The sequence below is a fragment of the Clupea harengus genome, chromosome 14 (assembly GCF_900700415.2).
Source record: "Clupea harengus chromosome 14, Ch_v2.0.2, whole genome shotgun sequence".
In the NCBI taxonomy this organism is placed as follows: Eukaryota; Metazoa; Chordata; class Actinopteri; order Clupeiformes; family Clupeidae; genus Clupea; species Clupea harengus.
Genome location: NC_045165.1, coordinates 12881410 through 12883909, shown reverse-complemented (window position 1 = coordinate 12883909; position 2500 = coordinate 12881410). Strand labels below are relative to the sequence as shown.

The window sequence follows — 2500 nt, the reverse complement described above, 5'->3', positions numbered from 1 at the left end:
CCATCCAGTAAAAATACAGCTAAAAGTAACAACCTCACAGGCATAGGAAATAAGAAAACAAAGAGATATATTCTTTAGATTAATTTTTTTCTATATATGTGTATATGGGCACGGAAATAAAACATGCCTGCTGGTAAACATCCAAGCCGGAGCTAAAATGTCCAATATTTTCTCCATAAACAGATGGCAGAGTGAGTGTGTATGTGTGTGTGTGTGTGTGTGTGTCCGTATGTGTGTGTGTTTGCGCGTGAGATAGAGAGAGAGAGAGAGTGTGAGGCGCGGGGGACCAGGGAGACATCCCGGGGAGTGTGAAAGCGAGAGGCGACAGGTTGGGGACGAAGATTGGAAAAGGAGGGCCCTGAGCTCGGCATTTTTGGGAACACTCTCGTCTGGACGTCTTTCAGGAAGTGTAAAAAAAAAACAGAGGGAGCAAGAAGGAGAAGAGAAGAGGAGCGAGTGAGGGAAAGTCAGAGAAAGAAATGGGGAAGTCTGGCGGCAACACATATGTCTGTGGATCAGCCACCATATGGACAAATAGATCATTACCGAGGACATTTCAATCTAAAGATGTGTTAAAAGGCGGGGTGTGGGAAGTGTGGGTTTCCTCGTATGGCATACTGTGATCTGTGCAGCATACAGCAGGATTGTTTGTTGTAATTGTTAAGTGTTACAGGATTACACTGAGTGCTGTCACACTGTGTAGAGAATATGGATATCTTTGCACGTGCTGAGACTGATATGTTCCAGTTATTTTGTGTACCATAAGGCAATTGGAGTTAGTTATTTCACACAGCAAAAGCATATTGCATATGAGGTTATATAGTTAAAGTGGATTTAACAGTATAATTTATTACAAGACAACACAGCAGTTACAGCAGGATATGGATCAGGATTAATATTGAATATTACTGTGCTGTGTACTTTATACAGCGGAATCAATTTGGCATTTCATTACAGAATGGTATTAAGTCCCCTGAGGCTGTTGTGGTGTGTGTGTGTCGTTTTGTGCAAGGAACTTTGTATTAAGAACCATGTAAGGTTGTAAGGTTATTAGCATGAACAGTTTTACACAGAAGAATCACAATTGCGTGACCTACTAATATGCTTTGGTGGTATGACCTGTGCATCCTTGTGCAGTGTGTGTGTGTGTGTGTGTGTGTGTGTGTGTGTGTGTGTGTGTGTGTGTGTGTTTGCACAGTGGCCTGTGTATTACCTGGGACTGCTGAGGGAACAGACTGATGGCGAGGGGCAGGGCCAAGCTGAAAGCAGCGAGACACACCAGGCTATGCACCGGCAAGACCAGGCGCTTGTGTCTCTGCAGCAAAGACAACCTGAAACACACACACAAATACACACTTAAAAACACACACAAACATATAGACACAAACACACACAAATTACATTGAAATTGCACATGTGTGCGCGCACACACACACACACACACACACACACACTCACAACAATTAGAAACACAAATATGCAAAAAACAAACAAATACGTATACACACACACACACACACACACACAGAGAGAGAGCGAGAGAGAGCTCCATTATACTGTCGGCTTTGAGATATTAAGGGAATGAGTCACAGAAAATAGCACACTTTTCTAATTGCCATCATTAACTAAGACAAATGAAGTGTTTCAGCCCAACAAAAAAACTGTCATTTGCAAACACTGTTCAGCTTATATTCTTACATAGGGAAACACAAGATAATGGCACCCATTCCATTCCATACCTCTATGAAGTAATATCGTTTTAAATACATTCTTATTTGACAAGCTTTGATATTACTCTACGTAAGGTGAGGGACAGCACTGGGCGAGTTGACAGTATTTCTGTGTGGGTCCTGCAGCTGAGTATTTGCACTGGGCACATGTGCACCGTCATACACATTAATATAATCGCAGGCTAGGGCTGCAGCGGTATATACATTTATTTACCGCAGTATTTGAAAAATGCCCCACTGCAGTTTGCAGTAATACCGCAACCACACCATAACCGTAACCAAAACTGTGTTTAATGACTTCCGCCAAGGAGGTTATGTTTTTGTTGCAGTTTGTCTGTCTGTCTGTAAGCAGGATTACGCAAAACTATCAGCCCAATTTTCATGGAACTTGGTGGATGAGCGTAGCATGGGACAAGGAAGAAGCCGTTCAATTTTGGAGTGAATCCGAATCACAGGGCGGATCCACGAATTTCGTTTCACTTTTGCTAACGTTGCGAGAAACGTGCTCTTCCAGTTCATTCATTTGACGTTACTTAAAACTCGAATTAAAAAGACCATTTCTGCATGTCTATCTTGTCTGTTAACTATGCAATGATGTGTAGTCATGAAAATATGTTGCAATCACAAACGAAACGGCCTATCGCAGGCCCACACTCATACACATACAAATACATCGTCAAGTGCAAGTGCAAACACACCGACACACACAAACACAAGTGCAAATATATCATAAAACGTTCTGCATTTTTCCATTGCCTCAATAGTCTCCA

At 42.1% G+C, this 2500-nt stretch overlaps 1 protein-coding gene across 1 annotated transcript in view; it reads right to left on the bottom strand.

Annotated features, from left to right (window-relative positions):
- Nucleotides 1-2500, bottom strand: part of sfxn5a (sideroflexin 5a) — a 17225-nt gene that overhangs the window by 603 nt on the left and 14122 nt on the right. The window contains exon 13 of the mRNA XM_012826893.3: nt 1214-1331. Coding sequence (XP_012682347.1) covers nt 1214-1331 — 118 coding nt within the window. The remainder of the gene's footprint in view (nt 1-1213; nt 1332-2500) is intronic.